Consider the following 24194-nt stretch of genomic DNA (forward strand, 5'->3'; position numbering starts at 1 on the left):
TTTAAATAAAACTTTGTTGGCAGTAATGTTTTTTTCAAAATTAAATGCGTCGTTAAGCAGCCTCATATAAAAGTATTATCTACGATTCAATACATTTGCTCGAATTTTTTTTTTTTACTTTCAAAAGATGTATACAAAAAACTAAGTAATGACTTTGCAAAATTGATTGTAATTATTATGAACTGTAATTTAATTAGGTACCTCATATTTTAATGATTTCCACCTTTTATTTTTTCGAAAAAATCGCAGTGGCTGAACGCATCCAACCCTTGCCTAATAATTTTAGTTAACCTAATTAAAAACAAAACTTACGCATGCGCATTACGGACGCGCCATTTTTGTAAAACTGCGTTGTTTTGTTTTCATTTTTCAATTTTGTGTTATTATATTAATGGCCTATTTTCTCACCATTTTATTGAAATAAACGTCGTATGATACACGGTTTGCAAGGTTTTACAAACTCGTGACGATGAAAACCCTCGCCTTGTGGCTCGGGTTTATCACTGGTCAACGGAGTAATCCGTATTAGTAATAATATCAAATCAAATCAAAAGGGCAAAAAACTTTTCCCATATATCACATCCCAAAATATTTTAATCAAATTATCGTTTGGCAAAAAATCATTTGCTAAAACAACTAATCCAATTTCACAGTTAGTAATTTTTTTTGCAAACTACTTATTGTTTCAAAAATATTGACTTAGTCATGTTTCATATTACCAAGTATTATTTAGTTAAATGTATCGTTTGGCATAAAGCACTGTTCCCAAAATATTGCATGTTCACTTTCTGGTAGGTACTTAGCAGTTTGTTTCTGATGGGGACGCAGTTCTAACCTAGGTTAGGTTAGGTTACTTTTCTGGTAGCAGTTGATTCATGTGCGAAGTGAATTTTGAGCAAACATTTTTAGGGTTCCGTAGCCAAAATGGCAAAAACGGAACCCTTATAGTTTCGCCATGTCTGTCTGTCTGTCTGTCCGTCCGCAGCTTTGCTCAGGGACTATCAATGCTAGAAAGCTGTAATTTGAAAATTCAAAATGAAAAAACATTTTTTTTAGAGTACCTCCCATAGACGTAAAGTGGGGGTGATTTTTCTCAGCCAACCTTGTAGTGTGGGGTATCGTTGGATTGGAAAACCATTAGGGGGTTGTTAAAACGATTTTTCGATTCAGTGATATGTTTGCAAAATATTCAACTTTAAAGTGCAATCATTAAAATGGAGCGTGTCGCCCCTCTCTAAAATCTTAACCGGTGGGTGGAAAAATTTGAAAAAATTCAGGATGGTAGTAAGTATATCAAACTTACAAGAAAAACTATAACGGCTAAGTTTGCTTGAGAATTATTAGTAGTTAATAGTAAACAGCAGCCTAAGGTATAAAATATACCTAAACTTGGAATATTCCGTACAAAATACGAAATCCTTAGAAAAATATTACTTAATTTTTTCCTAATGGCTACGGAACCCTATTTCGGGCGTGTCCGACACGCTCTTTGCCGGTTTTATTTTGAAATATAATATTAGCCAAAAGAAAACGTTTGCTTAATAAACGTTTGTCATAATAAAACTTGACAATGTAAAATTATGCCAAATGATAATTTGACCAAATGAATAAAATGCGAAATGTTAATATGGTAAAGATTCGTTTGGGTAATGAAACTACTGCGATAAGTTTTTTGGGAAGTGAAATTTGGCAAAAAATATTTTTCCGGAACGGCAGTAGGGTGTACTGTGTGTGTAATCGTCAACTCATTTGTAAAACCTTACTTACCAACCTCGTATCACAAATAACTATTATAATGCACTTTCTGCTCTAGACAATAAAGTCGTTATTTCAATGAACTATTTTATTTTATATTTCCGTTCATTTTAAACTAAGGGGACACAATAGAATACAATGGCTTTGTTCGAGGTTGGCTGTTAACGAGATCAGGACACCTCAAATAGTTCCTAACTTCCTACAATACAATCCGTCGCCCGCGACGCGTGCAGATACTATTTTCAATAGGCTACCCGCTCCGCGTCAGCTAGCGTAGACCCGTGCCCCTTAGTGTTAGTTTTCGGTTACAAAATACGTCTCGATCGCGTTCGCGTTAAAATCTCAATTTGTATGGAAACACGAACAGCGCCTCTAGTTCGTGTTTCCATACAAATTGAGATTTTAACGCGAACTCTATCGAGACGTATCTTGTAACCAAAAAGTTACACTAAGGGCACAGTATGCCGTATGCCGTAGTCGGGCCAAGAAAAGGTTCGTCACTTTTGGACCTTAACGTAATTGAAATAGAGTTAAAAAGTGACGATACTTTCCTTGCCCCGACTATACCTAGTTAAATTAATTATTGGGGCATAAACAGCAATATAGTACATCAGCTAGGTATGCACAAAGTCAATAACAGCTCAGATGTCCACCAGAAATATAAGTAGACCGTTGGTTACTCTTAGCACTTGTGAAAGTAAACTAACACTAAAATAATGATGATAAGTACAAAGTTCCAGTTGCTGTTGCATGCCTATTATTGGTGCATGAGCGGGGGCTATAACTTATAATTTAGATTAATTTAAATGTCTTGTTCATGTACTGTTGGCATGTCTAATAAATAAATAAATAAGTCAGGCAAGCCTCAAGTACCTAATCAACCACATATAGTTGAGTAAAATGTTAACTTTTTTACTAGCTGAGACATCCACACGTAGGTAGTACTAATACGTAGGTATACTTATATGTAAGTTTGTTTGGTTTGGTGTGCGCTCGTTGTGTGTTAATGTTTTGTACACATAAGTAACATAGGTAAAGAAATTAAAAGATAATTCTTATATTCCAGGTATAATAGGTGTAGTAAAATAGTAATTAAATAAACCTGCATTTTATTTCGAAATTATTGACTAATGCCACCCAACCTAATCTAACATAACTAGGTACAAACAAAACAATCATACAGTTTTCCGCCATAAATAATTGATTTAATTTTTCAATTCTCTCTTCAGTTTGCTAACTTGATGAATTGCAAGTTAATATAAAATTGTTTGTTCTTCCGTTTCTTCAGTTTCATTTCCGCTGCACACAGAGAGTACCTAAATAGCTACATAGTATATAGTTGCTTTCAGCTTTTGCACTATAAAGGTAAGCGTACACTGATCCGCATCGTACGCTTCGGACGTATCGCATCAAACGGATTGTATTATTCTTTGTATAGAGAGTCATACAAGTACGTCCACTGATCCGCACTGTACGGATCGCACATTTCTATACAATGCAACAAATCCGATACGTCCGAAGCGTACGATGCGGATCAGTGGACGCTTACCTTTATAGGTACCGAAATACCCAACTTTTTGTCACTTTTCACGAGTTATCTGTCGTACAGTAAGTACATTCATCACGGCTTTAATACAATAAATAAAAGCAAACTAGAAGAAATATAGACATAAAACGATAGCCCACCCTCACTACAGATTAAAGACGAGAAAAAATACCAAAAGCACCCAAAAAATGTTAAATTGCTAACACTTAGTGGTTAGGTATAAGTAGGTATATTATTTATGCAAAATTACCTCCCTACCACTAGCAGTCTCTAGACGAACGGACAGACGCTTGTATAAAAAAAGAAAATTTTAAGCTGTATTACAGCCGACAAAGAAGCATGCGTTCCAAATGATGGTGAGTGATGACCGCCGCTCACACCTACAAGACCACTAATGATAATCGGAATGTTTCGCAGCGCTGTGCTGTAGGTATCCTGTGACGTCTCTGTGATGTTTCCATCAGAATGTTCCATTTTAGGAATCCCTATTGTACCTAGCTCATTTCCCTAGAGACAACCTGGCAAATGAATGCCCACACTATGTCAACTTCAACTATAACTTTTCGACAAACAAGACAGCCGTACTGAGACGTGGGAGTCCTGAGGGCCTACTCCGAAGTTCGAAAATCTTAGTTCGTATCGTACCGTCCCTCTCGCTCTTGTATTAGGTAAATAGTTTAAGTGTCAGAGGGACCGAACGACACGAACATCGATTTTCGAATTTCGTAGTAGCCGTGTTGACGCCCACGTATGTGGTGCGTAGTAACAATTTGCTGAGTTAAATACGTATGGCTAAAGGAGGTAAGTAGGTAAATGTCTGCGAGTATGAAGTGATTCGGAAACTTGACGAGATAATTATAGGCATTAACGTCACGACCTATAGGGCTGCGTTCCACCAATGATGTGCGAGGAATGTGTATATCGTGAACTAAATAGCAACGCTTCAGCTGAGCTGTTTCCACTAGAGCTGTGTTAAGCGAGGATAAGTAAAATAGAAACCTATTGGTTCATGACAAACATACTCCTCGCATATCTTTAGTGGAAACGCACCCCAATTTGGGCTTAATATGATGTTCCATCTTTTCCCGTGTGTCGTATAAGGATTTAAGTGTCCTGACGTGAGAGTGGGCAGTAGCGCTCTCTATTGCCAACTACGAGTTCCAGACTTCAGCAGGGCTACTACGAAACTCGAAGTTCGTGTCGTGCGGTCTCTCTGACACATATACGAGAGCGAGAGGGACGGTACGATACGAACTTCGAGTTTCGAGTTTCGTAGTAGCCCTGCAGTTGCACTGCATGTGCAAGGCATAGGGAAACCAACTATTTTATTTTCCCAAGAAAGTCTTTAGTATGCAACCAGTCAATCTTTAACACGGCCACCACGTCAATTCGCTCAAGAGTGTACCTACCCGACTTAGAAGAGATGAGGATTGAGGATGTTTCCCAGTTTCAGGTTGGGTATGGTAGTGCCACGAGAGTTGAAGTGAATGATTACACACACAGCTCTAATAACTATACTTGATCAATTGATCACAATTAGGCCTTAAACACAAAGCGCTTTGACTATTTATATACGCGCGGCTGGCAGCGGGGAGAGCGTTTTCTATTTTATTTAAACTAGATGTTTATTAGGTTTATTAAAATACCTAGGTACATAAGTAAGTATCTGAAAACCTCATACATCTCAAAAATATTTTTTTCATTTTATGTTAGTTGATTCACTATTTCGAAAAAATGGTGTGTTTTGCTAAGTCAGAAATTTTTACTTTACTTCTAACTACCAAACATTCGTAAATATTCGTCCGTACGTATCGACGTTTTTAGAACAAAATCAAACTGACGGTACAAGCACATTACAATCTTTGCGAGTTTGGCATAACAAAAAGTTACGGTTACAATTTTTAAGCACGTGTCGAAAGTTTTCCGATCCAGCCAGAGGCTGTATTGTGTTATGCGCTGAGTGTGCCCTGCCCTCGTCTTTCACCGTGTGAGAGAAGAACTAACTTGAAGTAAGTAGTTAAAAAGATTGTGATTCCAAGTGTGTTAGACAATAAGACCTCAGGAAGAGATATAACGCATTCCAACCATTTCCAATAAAACACAAAAACCCTCAACCCCGACCTGGTGAATATGCCACAAAACAATAGAAGGCTATTTTTATTGAAAGAAACCTTTACTTTGTCCGAGCCAAGTTGACCCCAAATTCCACATATAGTTTCAATAAGTGGGTATTTCACGCTTCACGCTACACAACGACAATGCCTTAAGCCGGGTCCAGACGAGTGTAACGTGTAATGTAACATTACGTGTAATTTAGCGTCAACAGTGTGGACGGCACTGCGAGCGCCTTTGTGTTCGCGCGAAAAACCGACAGCCGATGGATCAACACCGAGCGCTACATGTAATGCTCGTAGTGACGTCCACACGTAGAATTCGTGTTACATTACACGATAGATTACATTACACGTTACACTCGTCTGGACCCGGCTTTACGCCCACTGCTCGTACATGCGAATACGTCACTTGCGGCCAATGACGTCATCAGGGAGACAGGGACTTCCCAAAGATTAATGCAACAAAACAGACGTGATACTAGGCATTGGCAGAGAGAGACAAGTTAAGAGACGTATATTTTTAGCGTTAGAGAAACGATCGTAAATTGAATTATTATTGGTTTTTGGAGTCTTTTTGTATTTTTGTTACTTTTACGGTCATCCCGTAAAACCATATCGAAAATACAAACTGAAACATGGATGCACAGAAAAACCAGAAAAAGAGACCAGCGCTGGGAATCGAACCCAAAAGAGTGTTACGTCTCTCGATGAGAGCGAAACATAGATGTCGCTAGTGCTGCTGCTTAAGTAGCGTAGTAGAAAAAAGCAACCTGAGATTATGTGAGCATAGGAGAAATTTGTGTCTAGACTCCTGTCCAGCGGTGGTGTAGGGGTTAGGCTGGAAACAGTGCTCGACCGACGGTCAGCGTAGCTATATCTATGCAAGTCAATGAATGCGCACAGCTACGCTGACTGACGGTACGCGCGTGATTTGGTGCGCGCGTACGGTCGGTCGAGCCGTCGGTCCGGCTCGTCGCGTCGATCGCACGGCGTCGGTCGGCCGACGAGCTATGAGATTGTATGGAAGCGTCCAGTGCTTCGCTGACAGAGTGACCGACCTGTACACACGCGTCGCAGTTCGCCGTCAGCGTAGCACTGAATGAGTTTTCGCAACCGACGGTCAGCGCTGACGGTCAGGCCCTATACCACGAAGTGCAAAACTCGAACTTCGTATGTTGCCGTCCCGCTGACACTTATGTCATTTAATACGCGAGTGAAAGGAACGGTGCGATACGAACTTTGATTTGCGAGTTTCGTGGTAACCCGTCAGGACGTACCGTCGGTCGAGCACTATTTCCAGCCTCATAGCACGCAGCACGGAATGCTGTGGACCTGGGTTCGATTCCCAGCGCTGGTCTCTCTGGTTTTTCTGTGCATCCATGTCTTTTTTTGTATTTTCGATATCGTAAATTGAATTAAGTATACTTACATTATAGACTTAAGTTGATGGTTAACGTGTATTTATTTGTATTTTTTTTGTTAAACCGGCAACGAAAGAAAAGAGAAAGAAAGGTTTATTTTGGCTCCATACCACCTAAAACTAAGACTAAAACTACCACTAAAACTATGTTACTTGGTGACACGGCAGGATACCAAAAAGGGTCTCCACTCAGCATGTGTTGCCGCACATTATGTGCGTGGTTTTTTGTGGAGCCCAAATGGAATGGAAATCAAGAAAATTATTTATTTGGTGGTTTTGCTTTATTTGTCTACCGTGATTTATAAATAGGTACAGAGATAAATAGTAGAGACTAGCTTACCTACGGTGGTTAGGTTAAATGCCGTGCCTACCTTCAGAACAGTAGGTGTGTACCTACAGGCGGTCAGCCTTTGTAGTGTGGTGAGCGCTTGATTTAGAGCTCTTACCGCCCTACTAACTATGACTATGCACCCCCCCCCCTCCACCTCTCTTTTTCTTACTCAACCCACCTACCCCACTATCGTACTCTCAATCATAGTAAAATCAACTCAGCTTCCCTCCTTGGTCCTTGCGCCCTATTAGGCTATTCTAGATAAATACTCAAAGCCTGTGGGTAAATCAGGCCATATGAGTGGTGGTGAAATGCATGGAACAAACTGAGCGACATAGGATCGATTGTTGGTCTCAGTTTAACATTGTTTAATGTTTAATGTTTATTTGGGCAAAAAACGGTACAATATAGAAAAAAAAAAACTTAAGAAAATAAGACTTAAACGAAACATAGACCAGCAAATATGCCACTATTAAATATTGTAACTAAAATAGGGAATGTATTATGAATCATAAATTAAACACAAAGCCATTATTTTTTATTGTAAAACCTCGACAAATTAGAAAAATATTTTTCAAAATATCACAATTATTTGTGTCAGCATTTTCTTGTACTACAGTTCATATAACTCTAAATGGATGGAAAAACCAGAAATTTTTCTAGATGTCGGTTGACATCCAGAGGCAAGAATGGTCGAACATGGGAACTGCCTTTTTACATCCGTTGTATTAAGTAAGTATACCAGTATTACACGTACAGTCAAGGGCAAAGATATCGACACAGCCAAAGTTACAAAAATATGTATACACGTCTTTATGCACTTATACATATTTTTGCAACTTTGGCCGTGTCGATATCTTTGCCCTTGACTGTACACTCGCTGTATCTAGATACAACTCCTACCTCTGATCTAAATACTCTTTGACGAATGATACCTGCCTAAAGAGATATTTCCCATTAAAGTGGTAAGATTATAAATTTTGATTTTTTTTTCTTAAAGTATACTTTACAATGTTTTAATCGTACATATTTATGTATTTGATGCGGTAGATTTTTTTTATTTATATACATAGGTAAAATATATTTTTATGTAATTTCTTTATTCAAGCAGATTTTTATTTGCTCTGTGCTGTTAATAATAAACTTGTTCCTAAAATATTTCGTTACGTTAGTATTTTTATTCGAAACAGGATTAGAAAAGTTTTATGAAATAATAAATAACGTACAATCGATTGGTAATTTTTTTTACGTGGTATCCCTAACTTGACATTTAATAGGCGAAGCGAAGGCTTAGGGACATTAGGGGTAGGGGTAGGGGCGGGAGGAAGGTGGAAAACTGAATGAGGTGAGGTGTGTGTGTGTTGTGTCTATCTTGGTCTATCACGACACGGACGGAGTGATTGTGGAGTGAGTGAGTAAAGTCACGGAGGGCTAACGGCCGGACGTGATTTTCTGACATATGTTTACTAAAACATAAGTATAATTCATTCAATAATTTCGTAGGGCCCTAAGGTGTAGTGAAAATGGGCCGATATATTGAGTATTTCGCGATCGCTGTGCTATGTTTCGCCTTCGTAAACACGGATAATGCACTTAAATTTTACCAAGAAAAGGTAAGTTATTAATCTTAACTTTTGACACATTCACTTGCGAGTGACCAGCAAGGTCAGACAACAGGAACTAATAAAATTAGCATTAAAATGACCTCTGACTTTCTCCAATTTCAATGTTTCATTGAATACAAGTATGTATTGTTCCTAACTCTTTGAGCGTTGGTTTACTTCATTGATAAAGTGACATAACTTTGTCTTGGAGCTGGCTGTAGAAAAACATGGTTTTAAAAAGTTTCCAAGTTGAATTTAGATTTAGAACAAGTCATTTGTTTATTTTTAAATGTTTTTATTGTTTTTTTGTTGCTATTGTTTTATGCCCGTCATGTTTGTGATAATAGTACTAATATTGTAATTAAATTTATTTGTTTTTTCCAGAATTTCCATGAAGCTCAAGAATTGACCGACCAGGATATCAGAAATCTTGCAGCAATGTCGGACATGACACATTTCAGAGCTGTATTAGATGAAATCCTGATCCCTAGGGTAGTGGGGACTCCAAATCATGCTAAAGTAAACAAATATATCAAGCAACAAATGAAAAGCTTGGGCTGGGATGTTACGGAGGATGTATTTCAAGATCAGACTCCAGTTTTTGGAAAATTGAACTTCAAAAATATTATTGCCAGGCTGAATCCTAATGCAGACAGATATTTAGTTTTAGCTTGTCATTATGATAGTAAATATACAAGGGAACATGTTTTTGTTGGTAAGTTTGCATTGATCAGTTTTGTTTTCTCAAGTGTAACTTGATTTAACTAAAAGGCTTTAGTTAGTCTGTAATATTGCTACTAACTAAAAAAAATTGTTTACTTAAATTAATTGCACCAAGGTGCCATGGTAGAACCATGTAACTCAAAAAATCTATTTTTTTTTGTCTGATATTTTAACAAGGCTTTAGGTATATGTCAGCCTCAAGGGGAACCTCAGATATATAATATAACCACGTCTCTGGATGCGAAGGCCTGTCCAATCTCATCGCTTCATCTGAAAATGGTTGCCTTAGAATTACATTTACACCTCCATTGAACAAGCCCATACCATCCAAATACCTGTCTCAGATGTCCTTATTAAAAAAAAACTAATTTTTCAACAGGTGCCACAGATTCAGCTGTGCCGTGTGCCATGATGATAAACTTAGCCAAAGTTATGTCCTCTGAATTAAATAGGCTGAAACAGGCTCGTCTGAGTCTCATGTTCATATTCTTTGACGGAGAAGAAGCCTTCAGACAATGGGGGCCCACTGATTCTATTTACGGTGCCAGGCATTTAGCTAAAAAGTGGCATGGCATGTCTTACAAGGATGGTGCTAATCATTTGCAGAGAATGGTGAGTTTTTTCTGCATATAATATAATTTCACTGAACAAGAACTACACCTCCCCTCTCCTCACACTTCACACCTATTATCCATTTAAAGGTTGACTGGTAGAAATCCTTTATAGGGATAAGTCTGCTTTTGTACATTTATCTCATCAACGTTTGTTGATTGTATGTATCTTTTTTTTTGTACAATAAAGAGTTTACTACACATAGGTACTACACAAAAAATAACACCTAACTAGTCATTGTCAGTGATGTCCCATAATTTGTCTATGGCTGACCTTAACCCTTTTCTAGGCCCGCCAATTTAAATATACTGCTACAAAATGAATCATAGTTTTAAATTGTTTAGGTACCTATGAGGGTTTAATTTAAAAACCAATAATATTTTTAATAACTCTAATTGATTTTGTACCATATTGTAAATTTAGCAAGGTCGAATTTTTGTGTTAATTTATGTGGTCAATATAAATATGCACTAAGCATGGAAAAGGGTTAATTAGATTTGCCCTTTAAAAACTATACCAGATAATGATTGATTGACTAGGTATGTTTTGCATACCTATTCATAATGTAAAAAAATACATAATGGTGCACTGTTAACAAATACGTTTTCTTTGTCCACTACTAACCTCAGTCCGTAACGTAATGTCAGTTCGTATTCTTGTCCTATGTAGTTTAATTTACTCACCATCTTAGTTTTTTCTAACCTTGAGATTACATTGTGATCCTTTTGGGACACTACTCAGTGATTAACATTCAAACTTCATCTTACAATACAAATCAATGCTAAACTGAATACCTAATTTAAATTGTATGATAATGTTATGTCGTTCACATTCATCATCGTCATTGATCAAATCATGATTCAATTGTTCATGATTTAATTTAAATATAGTTATTCCCCGCGACTTCGAGTGCGGAAAAATCATGCGTGCCGCGTGCGGAACTTTTCATGTGTTAAATTTCATTACAATGCGTTTACTTTTTGCGTGAAAGAGCGATAAATATATATAAAGGTATATTAACAATCTTTCGCAATTACAGTTTATTAGCTTTTGCCCGCGACTCTGTCTGCAAAGAATTTTGTCCTTCCCAGAGTCTCAAACTATGTCAGTATCAAATTTCATCTTAATCGGTTCAGCGGTTTAATGAAGAGGTAGGTGCGGACATACCTACTATTAAAACCCGACGCCACGCCACGCTTGCTACACGCCGTCAAACGCGTGTCAGTACTAATCAGTTCCATATATTATATTTAATATGGTCAGTTGCAGATAGAAACATGCGTCGGACGACGTGGCATGGCGTCGTGTTTTAGTAGTATGTTTCCGCATTTACAGACAAATAGCCATGAAGACACACGAACAGACAGAGTTATTTTCGCATTTATAATATTAGTAAGAACTAGAACAATTTATTTAAGTACGATACTCGTACATTAGTGATACGAAAAGGTCAGTATCTTACGTAATTTAATTATGTACATGCAGTTTAAAAATAAAAAAAGTAAACTTGGGTACCTTTACCTATGTGACTCGTGAATAAAAATAAATTCCACTTTGTTTGCTTAACGATATTTCAAGTATGGTCACAAAAATATTAATTACATTTTCCTTAAAACAATAACAACAAATGTTTAAGTTTTGGACTTATCTCGTTTTCTACTCTACGTTCATGACCTGACAACTTTTCAAACTTTGATGTTTATTAGTTACTAGCTTTTGCCGGCGATTTCGTCTGCCAAGAATTTGTTTATTGTGGTTTATTGCTATCCCGCGGAGTTTATGCAATTTCCGGGATACAAACTATTCTCCTCTCTCAAACTATCTCCATATTTTATTTCACCTGAATAGGTTTAAGCGTGAAGAGGTAGAGGTAACAGACAGACCTACTTTCGTATTAATAGCGTTAATAAGGGTTTTTTAATAATATTGTTTGCCTCCCAATGTCAGCACAGCAATATTAATTATATTCTAGTGCCTAGAGTAAATCGTCGCCAACGTGGGTTCAGAAAATTTATGCAAAGATAATCAGTCTCTGTGCTACTTTTCGCTTAGCTGAGCCCTGTGATCTCATGAATTTCAAAGTGTTTCTTTGTAAATAGGCCAAGTTTTAAGTAAAAAAAATCCAACGACAACTTACGTAGAGCATTTGTCATATCAGTGCCAAATGTTTCCTCCGATCATTTCTTATTGCTGTTTTCATAAATAGAATTCTACCTTTTGATAAAGTCAACATTGTGGTTTTTCCACAATCAACTCTCGTGACCACGGCTGTTTGTATGTAATGTGGTCGAATCGTCGAGATTATTTTGGGGCATTATGTATACCGACCGTGGTTGAGCCCTTAGTGATTAATTCACTGAAATTCGCAAAGTTTAAAGCCATCCATCCATCCCAGCCTATATGCGTCCCACTGCTGGGCACAGGCCTCCTCTCAGAACAAGAGGGCTTCAGCCATAGTTCCCACGAGGGCCCAGTGCGGATTGGGAACTTCACACGCACCATTGAATTGCTTCGCAGGATAGTGCAGGATTTCCTCACGATGTTTTCCTTCACCGCAAAGCTCGTGGTAAATTTCAAATGTAATTCCGCACATGAATTTCGAAAAACTCAGAGGTGCGAGCCGGGGTTTGAACCCACGACCCTCTGCTTGAGAGGCGATAGGTCAAACCACTACTAGGCCACCACGGCTTCGAAGTTTAAGACATTTTATCTCAATAGGTATTTTTTTAAACACAATCATTAGACTGTATTTTTAAGCTCTTGGTTAGTATTATCACAGAAACGTATTATTATGACTTACATCTTTTTACAAGTCTGCCTTATATTAGAAAACTAACTAAAGTACATATTGTACTACTATTTGTTTTATGTTCAATGTTTGTGTCATCATTTAATTAAAATAATATACATCCATACTAATATTATAAATGCGAAAGTGTGTTTGTATGTTTGTATGTTTGTCCGTCTTTCACGCCGTAACGGAGCGACGGATCGACGTGATTTTTGGCATAGAGATAGTTTATGGGCCCGAGAGTGACATAGGCTACTTTTTATCCTTTTTATACCAGGACAAGACGCATGAAAACCCCGGATGTTTGAGCCCAAAACCCGGACATGTCAACAGGTTTAGGTTTTTATTAAACTTGGTCAGTATTATGCTAAATGCGTGTAATCCGAGCTTGCCTCTTATCTCGAAAATTTTGCTCTTTTTTCAGTTTTTTGGTTCTAGAACAAAAATGGTACACCCGCCGGAAATGTTGTTCTCTTCAATATTAAAGAATGTTAAATCCTGCGTCGATTGAGCACCTAAAAGTTCAAATTCGGTTCAGTGGTATTATTCGCCCGCGATTAGAAAGGAATTGGAGTTTACAGTAATTCTAATGCTTACGTCAAAATATGTATGAAATGACAATTCTGACAGTCCCATTCTGATTGCGGTTTGATAAAAATGACAATACAGCCGAAATCAAAGTTCTTTTCATGTAATTTTTTCTTTATTTTATACTGTAGTTTTTAAGTTATTTTATTTGTGTTTTTAAGTCATAGAGCAACTTTGAAACGAAAATATAAATCCCTTTTTTATGCCCTATTCCGCAAGAATTTCCAAAAATCCGTTCTTAGTGCACCTCTATGGAATATGTCTGCCCAAGGGTCTGGTGAGGCGAGAAGAGACTGCTGTTGAGAACGATTGAGAATAGAAGAGGGATTATGCTAGGGCACCTGATACGACATGATAGTTACATAATAACAATAATTGAAGGGTAAATAGAGAGCAGGAGAGGCAGGGGAAGACCGAGACGTGCGTTTATGAATCAAGCCAAAGATACTGTTCGAAGGACCAAACCGGCCGCTACCAAGTTTTAGTAGAGCTCCTTGTTAATAAGGTTGAAGCCGATAATTATAAGATGACCGGTTAAGTTAATGACTCTTTTAATAGTATAATATAACTATTAATATATAGAGGCCAAGTACTTTTCACGTAAGTGGCGGCGTAAGCCTTAAGGTTGGTTCATAGTAGAGCGCGAGTTAAGGTAAATTACTGTATTAAACCTTCCAAATGTAATGTCGTATCAGGAGCGAAGTATTAGCAGAGTCGTACAGGATGGCGATTACTCCATCGACAAGAGACTTAAATATATGATGCTGATGATGAAGTCTCTGTCAGCCGGTTAGTGATTCAGGAACGTTACTCTTTTTAAGGTCACAGAAAGGAATAGATTGTTTCAAACATTCATCTACCTCCAACGGACTTTACGTAATGAACTGCTGTTTAACTTATTTCGAAGTCCCGCGAGTAATTTACATGAATTAAGAAAAAGAATGCTGACTTTCCCCTTCTTTTCAGGACATACTAGTGCTCCTAGACCTTCTAGGCGCGCCGGACCCAGTGTTTTACAGCTACTTCCAGTCCACTGAGAAGTGGTACGTCCGGCTCACTAGCGCCGAGCAGAGGTTGGCCGAGCTGGATCAGCTCGGGGCTTACTCCAGGGGCAAGGCTGAGCAGACCTACTTCAGGCTGAAGAGCTCTGGGGCCTTTATAGAGGATGATCATATACCATTTTTGAGGAGAAGTAAGTTTTATCCTACTATACCTCCATTTACAGTTGTTTGTATTAATTATCCTATTTTGATAATAAAAACATGAAATAATCATACACAATAACGGTAAGAGTATTTTAAAGATACAACGACCTCCTTAAGTTCTTCATGCATGAAAAAAAACAACGGGTAGGGGGTCGCGAAATATTTCTTCATACAAAAGGGGTCGTGTCATGAAAAAGGTTGAAAAAGTGTAGTGAAGTGACTACTGCTTCTGACTGTAGGTAGTTGACGTTATTATAAAGGAACGCGACTATCAGGTAGAAAGTTCTGAAAAGGCGAGTTTATTTGTTTTTAAAATAGGTACGGAAAGTAAATTGAAAAGGAGCGTCTTGTGAACACATTGAGAAATTTCGCTATGTACGAGGGGCGGCTGAAAAGTTCTAAGCCTAAGGTAGAATAAAAATATTAAGATTTTTTACTATTTTTATTTTTCAATATAATAAATATAATAAATAAATATCATGGGACAATTGACGCCAATTGACCTAGTCCCAAACTAAGCAAAGCTTGTACGATGGATACAGGCAACGGATAAACATACTTATATAGATAAATACATACTACTTAAATACATATTAAACACCCAAGACCCGAGAACAAACATTCGTATTATTCATACAAATGTCTGCCTAGGCCGGGAATCGAACCTCAAGCTTCATAGTCTAACCACTAGGCCATCCGGTCGTCTAATCTCCCTTTAATTCAATGCGTTTATTACATTTTTTAAATAAGTATATGCTTTTAAACCGTTAAAAAAATAATTTTAATTTCGGCAGCCGCCTTCATTTCTTCATCACTGCCAAATCGCTTTTCCCCTAAATCTTTCTTCAAATCGCTGAATAGAAAATAATCGCTAGGGGCCAGATCTGCACTGTAGGGTGGATGATCAATTTCCTCGAAGCCAGTTTCCTTCAGAGCAAGCTTGGCACCACGAGCGGTGTGAACGGGGGCGTTGTCTTGCAAAAACAAAATGCCTTTGCTCAGTCTGCCCCTTCGTTTCTCGATTATGGCTTGTCGCACCTTTCTTAATAGCTCGGCATAATAAACTGCATTTATTGTAAATAGAGCCTTTTTGCCAAATAATCTATATTAAAAGAATGCCTTCGCAATCCCAAGACGCGGTGGCCATTAGTTTAGACGTCGATCTTTGTACCTTGAATTTCTTCGGTGGCCTTTCACCCTTTTCGATCCACTGCATAGATTCTGACTTCGACTCGATCATACTGTCTGATCCATGTTTCATCAATAGTTACTATACGGGAACAAACTTCATCTAAACCAGTAGTTCCCAAACTTATTTATCTCGTGGACCACTTTCCAAATTTTACTGGTTTCGGTGAACCCCCTGCTGCTACATTTCTACCACATTCTTAAAGTCGCCAAAAAATAAAAATTGTGTCGCTTCTGAGTTCTGTCCAGTGGCTTGCCCTATTAAAATATTATCTGCTTAGTTAGGTACTTAAAACAATGTAGGTAGGCCCTTATAAAAACTATGCTTACATTTTGGCTCTTTACTATCAAAAACAGATAAATTTTCGTGGACCCCCATTAACATCTTATGGACCCCCATTTTTTGTTCACGCCTACGTAGACCCCCAGCAAGTCTCCCGTGGACCCCTGGGGGTCCACCTGGACCACTTTGGGAATCACTGATCTAAACCATCTTCACAATTATTCTAAAAATGCCTGACAAGTTTGAACACTACGTCCTTTATCGAAAGCTGTGAGCATTTTCGGCATCCAACGCGACTAACTTTTGTCATATGCAAATGTTGATGCAAAATCTCTCCAACTCTTTCCTTACTAATACCTAAGGCTTCAGCTATTTGCCAAACCTTAATTCTCCGATCCTCTTATACTAACTTCTTGACTTTTCCAGTATTTGCTTTAGCCACAACCGATATTGGCCTCCCTGAGCGAGGATCGTCTTCGATCGACTCCCGTCCAAGTTTAAAAAGTCGACTCCATTTTTTAACAGTGGCATGAAAAGGGCCTGATGCGCCGTAAATACTAGCCATTTTTTCAAAAATACTTTTCGGCGATTTGTCACTTTTCGTGAGGCATTTAATGACTGCACGATGCTCAATTTTCGTGATATGCGTTGATAATTCACACATAATGACTTTTAACGTCGGATATCTCGAGATGTAATAAAAGAAATACGACATTTTTTTCTTTTAATTGTTTACTTGTTAAATGGTCTTTTCAGTGGCCAGTACCGCTAATACATATGCATGCAATCTCAAAGTACCTTAGGCTTAGAACTTTTCAGCCGCCCCTCGTATTTACTTATTGTCTTGCGTATCTTTGATTTTTTGGAAAAATTGAGTTTGCCTAAACCTGTCTAATTACGTTTACTTAGTTTAGTTTACGTTAATTACGTTTGACAGAAGCGAGGGTATGTTTGATTGATGAATCTGCTCAGATATAAGTATCCTTCGATGTGTATTTATATTTAAAGCCTTGGAAATGCTCATATATTAATGAACTCTATTGTACCTATAGAACAGGCGGCCGACAGAATAATTATAGATATTTTCGACAAAAATGTGCAGATGACGTATACATAGGTACATGTAATTGACTTGCTTCTCATACATTTTAGCGCATTTGCGTCATCCACTTCAATATATAAGTCTGTAGCTGGAATTTGTATGGGAGAAAAAGGCAGGCCATGGTATACCTATGTCCTAAATTAATCAGGTGCACTTTTTTCCTAAAAACGAATATAAGTACTGAGTTAATCCTAATCGTCTCCTTGTTGAATATTTAAGAGCTGATCGCGTCATCTTTAGTTTTGTTTAAACTTCAGTTGAAATTATTAGATTTGTAAGTGAAATTACGACCGGAAATTAAAAGTAACTAGGATTTTCAAAATTTCATAATTTTAGAGAGAGTTTATTAAATCTTTAATATAAGACAAGATGAAAAATCTTGCTTGATCTCACGAAATAATATTTAAATCGACTGAATCTTGGAAGTAGAAACGGTATAAAGTGTCCGTCACTTATCTTATCTCTTTATTGCATATTATCGCGTAAAATCCAATGCAGTTATCTAATGAAAACATAAGATTTCCGTTATGATATATTTTTAATAGCGGTGCGGTGGCAGAATAAATGATCATATGAAAAAAAAATTTTTTCATGACTTCTAGGATATAGGTCTAAAAGTGCTTTAGGATACAGTCTAGTGTTGGCTAAAGGAGTATAATGCACTGTGTATATTTAGTCGAGGCAGCACTTGGTCCAACTCCCATGAAAAGTGGTCAACCTTCTTTCGTACAAATTCGTTACGTATTGGGCTTCATTCCTAAGAAATATTGTAAGAGGTTACGTTCCGAAGCTATGGCCATTGGCCATGGTCGCATTCTATGTGCGTGACAAAATATTTTCAGACCAGCGTTCACCCATCTTCGTACGCCTAAACTATTAATTGTAGCAGTAGAATTGAAATTTCGGGATTTCGAAAAATATATCGTGAAAAATCCCAAAAGTTACGTCGTGGCATAAAAAACATCGTGCTTAATTTTATGTCCCCAAACCTAGCGTGCACTGTCCTTGTTATCCCGCGGGAACTGTGCAATTTTCCGCGATAAAAACTATCCTTAGGATCTCCATCTCCATCCCAAATTTCATCTTAATAGGTTAGCGGTTAAAGCGTGTGAGGCAGCAGACAGATAAACTGAGTTACTCTCGTATTTATATTAGTAATAAAACAAGTCAGGTATCTACTTTTATGTAAATACCAGTGTCGCTACTCGTAATGAAGAAGTAGGTATGTATTTATACGAACAGGTGGTGTATTTTGAAGTGTATTTAGCGTAACATAGAGTTGGGAACAAAACCTACTACTTGGTATATACAATGTGTCTTTCTTTACTGTCTGCACAATGACCGAAATTCTGAGTAAGTACGTTCCTTCTCAGGAATGTTTTAATATTGTAAATAATTGCTAACTGATTACTCCTCTCATGTACTCATGGGTTGACTGGTAGAGATCCCTTAAAGGGCTGAGTCCGCCTTTGTATACAAGAATTGCTCCTTTAAAGGTATTAGATAGGATAGATAGATGTGTGTTCCTATAGTATATCGTAATTTAGTCATTTCTCCGTTATAACTGTGGCATTTGGTATAACGCTTTGTACAGTGTACACAGGTTAGAAAATACCCTACTGACTGAACACATTCATCATTCATTCATTTGTGCTCCGAGGGTAAAGACCCGTTGTATAACCACTAAAAGCGTGAAAGAATAACTTATTATTATGTGCCTGTACAAACAATACCTAAACAAATGTTTGTATGTGTCCTTAGTTAGATAAAAGCGTGGAACATGAGTAATCGCCGAACGTATCGGCACTCGAGTTGATGAACATAGTGATTGCCGTTCATGAGACCCAAATTCCTGATAAGCTTAACTTATCGGGTGTGAAATTTTAGATATACCTACTTCGATTCCGCGTTTTGTTCCAAAAGTATGATCTATACCTGTAGAGTAGTGTAGAGACTTTTCGCTGCCACAGTATTTAGACGTAACTGATTTCGTATTGTTTTTTGTGCCTTGTTTTGATATTTAAATTTGCAAATAGGGAAAAACTTTATTTTCTGAATGTTCAATTCCTGTTAAATTATTTTTGATCGTATTTACATTGTGGTGGAAACGTAGGTACATTTCGTGTTACGTTTTCAAATTAGTTTCCGGATTCAAATCAACCTTCGCAGAGGCATGTCGAATTGAGAAATTAGAGACTACTGATAAAAAAACATCACCAATAGAATTGCCGCGATTGCGTCGAGGAAAAAAACTTTATTTATGTATTGTTGTATCGTGTATTTTATCAGAAATTTAGTAGGATAGATTTGTGTTTTCGTCGTGGATTATCCTTCTGCGATATTTGTAAACACGGGGCTAAGAGCCTGGGATTTTTAAGTCTTTTCTAAATGAAATGAAGATCAGATTAAACTTCAATTTTATCACACTCATGTTTGGATGATATGTTCAATATTTGTACCTTTATTTAAAAACACGTAGAATGTTATTTTTTTTGTTGAATGATGCTGAATGAAAAACACAATTATACGAAAAAGCAGACCGTGATTTCCTTCCGTCACTGTAGCGAATCGGAGCAATTAGCAACATTAAATATCTGATGTAATTGTGTGTAATTCACAGTTTTTTTCTGCTGCTGCATATTTTACCTTATGTTGTGCAGTCAAGTGCAAAAATAAGTATCTAGGTCGTGATAATAATATATTATTGAGTAGTTCGAACTCAAAAATATTGTTATCACGGTTCTATTAGGTAAGTAGGTACGTGGGAACAGAGATGCGGTACCTACCTATTTTTGAAACGTTGGATAAGTTCTTATTTTTACACTCGTTTGTGTCGAAATCGTCATTTTACTCAAATGTCATTTATTCTGTTTAACCCGTAGAATACATAGCCTATCTCAGTTTTGGGAAAAAATAATTTAGTTACTACGTTTTGCCACGTGACCAGCCTCTCTTCTAACGTAAAGATGGATAAATCGAATGTAGTTGAAAATGAAACATTTTTAATCAGTTTTCCAACGGAACAAAAGATAAGACTGATGCAACATGTGGTCAGCTCTGCAGATGAAAATTAAAAAAAAAAACTTATAATTAGGTCTGTAATTTGCTACGTTTTTTGAGCACGGTTTACTAACTTCTCGCATATTTTTTTCAGACGTGGATGTCCTCCACATAATCCCTTCGCCGTTCCCGCATGTTTGGCACACTGCCAACGACGACATGACAGCACTAGATTTCAATACCATAGAGAACCTGAACAAGATCATGCGAGTGTTCGTCGCGGAATATTTGCACATGCAACCCTAGCGGTATCGGGGAGGCTGGCAACTTTGGAAGGTTATTCGTACTTAATGTGTTCTGCATACCGAATTTGAGATTTTAAAAATAGAAGTTGGAAATTTTTGAACAACCATGTTTATTATTTATTAAGCTTGAGACAGTATAACCCAGTATGTCATGTAGAAGCTATTCGTCGATCGAATCGCGCTTTACGCTTTCGCCAATCATAAGGGCAAGAATTTATGTAGTGAATGCGCACGTGCAATGTGTACTCGTGTGACTAAATATTCATTTTGTTATTTTGTGTTTGCAGGTGGTAGGACCTTGTGCAAGGTCCGCCCGGATTGCTACCACCATCTTGCTCGCTAATCCCGCCGTGAAGCAACAGTGCTTGCACTGTTGTGTTTCGGCGTGGAGAGTAAGACAGCCGCTGAAATTACTGGCACTTGAGGTATCCCAGCTTAGGCCTCTAGGTTGGCAACGCATCTGCAATCCCCCTGGTATTACAGGTGTCTATGGGCGGTGGTGATCTCTAGACCCACTTGCTCGTTTGCCATCCAGTCGAATAAAAAAAAAAGTACCTAGATAACATACTGTTTTATACTGTGCTTGGGGACTGAGCAATGGATCGTAAAGCGCATATTTAAAGTACTTAAGAATATACATAAACAAGTTGTGTATACTCTAAGGGCACAAACTGTTACAGTACTTACCGAGGTATTTTAGTAACAAAAATATAAGAAACAAAACGCGGAAGGAAATTAGTTCGAAACGTAGTAGGATACAGTCAATAAACCTCTATATGGAAGTTGGAATTGTCTTGTTATTTACAAACTTTTATGTAACTGAATTGTGACCCACTTCCAGTGTTCGGATTAACTTGAATGTATAGCTCAGTCATCAAATCAAGTATATGCAATACAATTATCAAACTTGTAACAGAAAATATATTTTTTGGGAAAAACTACTTTTGGACTTAAAGTATTATTTGTAGGAATTACCAAATTTTAGTAAGAATCACATTAAATCGTTTATGTGCTTGTAAACAGTCCATAGGTGTACATTTTATAGCAAATTTTTGCTATCTTCACAAAAGTGAAATGATCACAAATACTTATGATCACAAATACTATTATTTTGTTAAGAAAATATTTTATATGAAAATATTATAAATATGTATATAAAATCAATTTTATAAAATCTTTTTCATATATTACTGACTATTTGTATGTACCTGCGTATTTAATGTAAACGAAATCTACTTTAATAGTGGTTTAACTACGAATACCTAGATATAATGAATTAGGGTTTCCTGACAGGTGAAATATCGCTAGATGGCGTTAGTATCGCGAGGGCCATTTGACGTTAGGCCGCCTTTACACCTGTGAGTTTTACTTACGTAAGTGACTTACGCCAAATTTTAAAGTGTAAACACTCTTTGTAAGTGATTTACTTTAATTTCTGACTACTTTTACGTACATTGGAAAATTACTAGTCTAAAGGTGTTCGAGTTTGCTTATGGAAGCGTCTCACAGCTTATCGAACTAAATTGATAAGTTGAGGAGTTACGGATTAGTAGAGCCCGGAATTTTCGCAGAATTTTTGATCTGTCACTGTGACTTCTAACTTATCGACTCTACCAATGAACACTTATTAGCACTGCAATGCAACAGACTTTGAATATGAAATTGAATTATTAAATTAGGAAATTGTTTACTATTCATTGTTTTCATTTCGTAATTAATATTTATGTCTATTTCATATTTTCATTTTTTTTTCAATTGTTTAAAAGTAATAGGAATTGTAACTGCAGTGTTCTGCCGTCAAAATGCAGCACTAGCTCAAACCGTTACTTAACAGTTTTTTGAATGTGTAAAATGTCAAATCATATTATTTAAATATGTATTTTTTAAATGTAGCTCTATCGTTACCATCGATGTAAATAATAACATTTTATTTTGTTACTTATAAATATATCATGATCTGTCATGGTGACAAATTATAAAGAAAACGTTATCATGGCGGTTTGTGCTAGCCGCTTGAACTTGGCGCCGATGGCAAGGCATTTTAGTTAATGGTTACTGGTATAAATGGGCATGTAATAAGTTATGCAAGTTAAGAATCACAAAATTTACGTAAGCATTATTTATTCTTAGTTTATTTTCAGTGTAAATACAACCGTAAGTAACTTACATAAATATTACGGAAGTAACTCACAGGTGTAAAGGCGGCCTTACAGTAGCTTGCGATTGACTCATTAGTTATTTAACCAATCATAAACGTGACACAAATGTCAAAGTTATCAAGGAACCGCACGATACTAGCGCCAAATAGCCCATCACAGAAACCCTCATTTTTATCGCAGTTGCGTGGCGCCGTAACAATTCAATTTCCTCCGGATGGCTTACATTTTTAGGTTTTAGGTGACGTCAGTAATGACAAGTAGTTTCTGTGACAGTGAGGTCCGTTTGACAGCTTTGATATCTGCGTCACGTTCGTGATTAGTTAAATAACTAAATGAACCAATCACATGTATGTAAAGGTCACAGCTCATTAGAGCCACCCAGCACCTGACCAGCACCGCCTCAACTTTCGGCGTCCACTCGTTTTCGACAGGACCACCTGTGTGTGTTTTACGAGTGGACACCGCGTTGACAACGAGTGGACCTCGCGTGGTCAACGGGTGAACGTCGCGTGGTCCACGAGTGGACGTCGCGTGGTCCACGAATTTCCGAGTAGTCTATTATGAAATGAGGGTGGAGAGCGCCGCGCCGACCGCGCGCGATTCACGCGAGGCAAGCGTACGAGCAGCGAGCTATCACCGAGTGGTCCACTCGCCGTCCGCGCGTGGACACCTCGCGAGCGAGGCGATCCGTTGACGCTGCGGAGTTGATGTACCTAATGAGCGCATGACCATACAAATGCATATAAAGAATACTAACCGCTCGCGGCGAGGCGGCGCTGATCGGGTTTTATTTTTATTATTATGTATAGCCTTGTGGAGAAATTAAAATATAATTAGATTAATTTGTTACGGAATGTATACTGCAATTACCTCCCGATAAAAATACCTATATCTAATGTTATTAACCGTGAACCATTAAAAACTGTATAAGTGTGTGCAACACCATAATAATATGTATTATGTCGTTCCTAAACGGTTGTGTGAATGAATTTAAATATGTGTTTTAGTAAATAATTAATATTTTGTGATAGTATATTTATGTATACAAAAATAAACAAATATTGTTACTTAAAAATTTATTACAAATCCAATTCCACTTATACAAAAGATATACAAGGAATACGATCATATTCGGAAACATATTTTTGCCATTCCAACCAGTTTGTTGTTTTAAAACATACTTATTTATCTAAAGATAAAAAATGTGTAAGAATAATAAAATCAGTTTTTTTTAATGTTCTAAATAACGATTCTAAAAAGATCGAATCCAAAAGATGACAATTTGTGCTTGAAGCATGGATTATTGATTGATATTTATATATGAAATATTCAATAAAAATGACTGATTTCAAACTTTTGAATTTAACTTTAACCATTACGAAAGTTTCACTGTATTGTTGACGCCCAAGACATTATACTATACATAATTATTCTTTTTCCTAAATTTAAATTGAGTTGAATATAGGTG

At 37.2% G+C, this 24194-nt stretch overlaps 1 protein-coding gene across 2 annotated transcripts; it reads left to right on the plus strand.

Annotated features, from left to right (window-relative positions):
• Positions 1–8494: 8494 nt before the first annotated feature.
• On the plus strand, positions 8495–23148 carry LOC141428869 (glutaminyl-peptide cyclotransferase-like). 2 transcript variants are annotated; one of them, XM_074088912.1, is made up of 6 exons: positions 8495–8779; positions 9155–9485; positions 9873–10105; positions 14451–14676; positions 20417–20598; positions 20855–23148. In XM_074088912.1, the coding sequence occupies exons 1-5, from the start codon at positions 8690–8692 to the stop codon at positions 20566–20568; spliced, it is 1032 nt and encodes a 343-aa protein (XP_073945013.1). In that variant the 5' UTR covers positions 8495–8689; the 3' UTR covers positions 20569–20598; positions 20855–23148. The 2 variants fall into 2 exon arrangements, with proteins under 2 accessions (XP_073945013.1, XP_073945012.1); XM_074088911.1 differs by having other exon boundaries at positions 20417–23148.
• Positions 23149–24194: the final 1046 nt, after the last annotated feature.

The sequence above is a fragment of the Choristoneura fumiferana genome, chromosome 6 (genome assembly GCF_025370935.1).
Source record: "Choristoneura fumiferana chromosome 6, NRCan_CFum_1, whole genome shotgun sequence".
NCBI lineage: Eukaryota > Metazoa > Arthropoda > Insecta > Lepidoptera > Tortricidae > Choristoneura > Choristoneura fumiferana.

Bases quoted from the DNA above. Each gene is read 5' to 3' on its own strand.
- LOC141428869 (XM_074088911.1), top strand. From the start codon at position 8,690: ATGGGCCGATATATTGAGTATTTCGCGATCGCTGTGCTATGTTTCGCC. The intron at 9,486-9,872 runs GTAAGTTTGCAT...ATTTTTCAACAG, and splicing joins AAGGGAACATGTTTTTGTTG to GTGCCACAGATTCAGCTGTG. The intron at 10,106-14,450 runs GTGAGTTTTTTC...CCTTCTTTTCAG, and splicing joins CTAATCATTTGCAGAGAATG to GACATACTAGTGCTCCTAGA.